This window comes from Camelina sativa, chromosome 9, assembly GCF_000633955.1.
Source record: "Camelina sativa cultivar DH55 chromosome 9, Cs, whole genome shotgun sequence".
NCBI classification, from domain to species: domain Eukaryota; kingdom Viridiplantae; phylum Streptophyta; class Magnoliopsida; order Brassicales; family Brassicaceae; genus Camelina; species Camelina sativa.
In genome coordinates, this window is record NC_025693.1 from 15,861,155 (window position 1) to 15,862,648 (window position 1,494).

Below are 1,494 nucleotides of genomic sequence, written 5' to 3' on the forward strand. Positions count from 1 at the left end.
TACCGATGAAACTACTGAGCCAAGATCTAAGAGAAAAGAGAAAAGATCTACGATCTAAAGCATATGTTTTGTCATTTATCAAATTATTTGATTAAATTTTTAGTGAAAAGCCAAATGCATAAAGGAATAAGTATTTCAATATGAAATTTATTTGTTTTTTGAATAATTATTTTAGTACTTTTTTAATAAATTTTAATTATAAATCAAGTTTAATAAAAAAATGGGTGTTTTTAAAATTTATATATTATATATCACATGTATTATGTTTCAACCGCTATTGCACCCGCTGATCAACCAGTCGTAAACCTCCCGCAAACGCACCAATTTTAAACCGCTAAACCAGTCGTTCAAAACGCTTAATAACGCTTGAAACCGCAATCGCCCGCTTCCGCAATTTTCCGCAACCGCAACCGCAACCGCAGCGTTTGAACCAGTCAGGCCCTCAGTCTCTTTTGTAGAAGCTACTACATGCGTGCCGTCTGAACACAAATTGATTAACTAAAATCCTTTAATTGTTTAAGCAAACTTCATGTCGTTTCTCTTTAAACAATGGATTTCGAAGCGTTTCTCTCCAACTGGAAGAAGCGAGAGCTAAATCTAAAAAAATTCTCAAGTCCACTGAAAGAGAGGTAACAAACGCAAACGCATATATTTATCCCAAACAACATTACAAAGCAAAACGCAAACGCAATTTCCAAATGATATCAGCTAAATCGTTCCTAGAAAAAAACACAAAACAAAACGCTAAAATCCTTAACCACCGAATCCGTAAAGAGTCCTTCCTTGTCTCTTGAGAGCATAAACCACATCCATAGCAGTCACCGTCTTCCTCCTGGCGTGCTCAGTGTAAGTAACCGCATCACGGATAACGTTCTCCAAAAAGATCTTGAGAACGCCGCGAGTCTCCTCGTAGATCAGACCACTGATACGCTTGACGCCACCTCGACGAGCCAATCTCCGAATCGCCGGTTTAGTGATTCCTTGGATGTTGTCTCTCAGAACCTTCCTGTGACGCTTGGCTCCTCCTTTGCCCAAACCTTTGCCTCCCTTTCCACGACCCGACATTTTTCTCGAGAAGTTTTGGGTTTGATTTTACAGTGTTTGAGATTGTGAGATGAGATTGTGATATTGAGTGAGAGGGAGATGTGGTTTTATATACAAGACAGATCTAATTAATCTGAGCCGTTCGATGTCTTTTTAGATCTGACGGTTATAAATATCGATCCGCGTGAAAGGTGAGACTACATATGAGCCGTTGATTTATTTTTATCGACGGTTAATATTATCGATCCGCGTGATGCTTGTAAGTGAAAATTTATGAGTTTTCAATTAAGCGCCACGGATTGAGGAAAATAGCGCCTACATTTTTTCACGGCAATTTCTTAAAACTCTATTAACGAACAAATCATAATATGAAACTTTTTCCCTTATATAACATTTCACGTATATATTTTACGAACGGGTAATATTCATATATATATATATATATATATA

The 1,494-nt window shown here is 37.1% G+C and overlaps 1 protein-coding gene across 1 annotated transcript; it reads right to left on the reverse strand.

The window, feature by feature from the left end:
• LOC104711094 (histone H4) lies at positions 625 to 1,135 on the reverse strand. Its single transcript, XM_010427768.2, has one exon. The coding sequence runs from the start codon at positions 1,063 to 1,065 to the stop codon at positions 754 to 756; it is 312 nt and encodes a 103-aa protein (XP_010426070.1). The 5' UTR covers positions 1,066 to 1,135; the 3' UTR covers positions 625 to 753.

Coding starts and splice junctions, on each gene's coding strand:
- LOC104711094 (XM_010427768.2), bottom strand. CDS start 1,065: ATGTCGGGTCGTGGAAAGGGAGGCAAAGGTTTGGGCAAAGGAGGAGCC.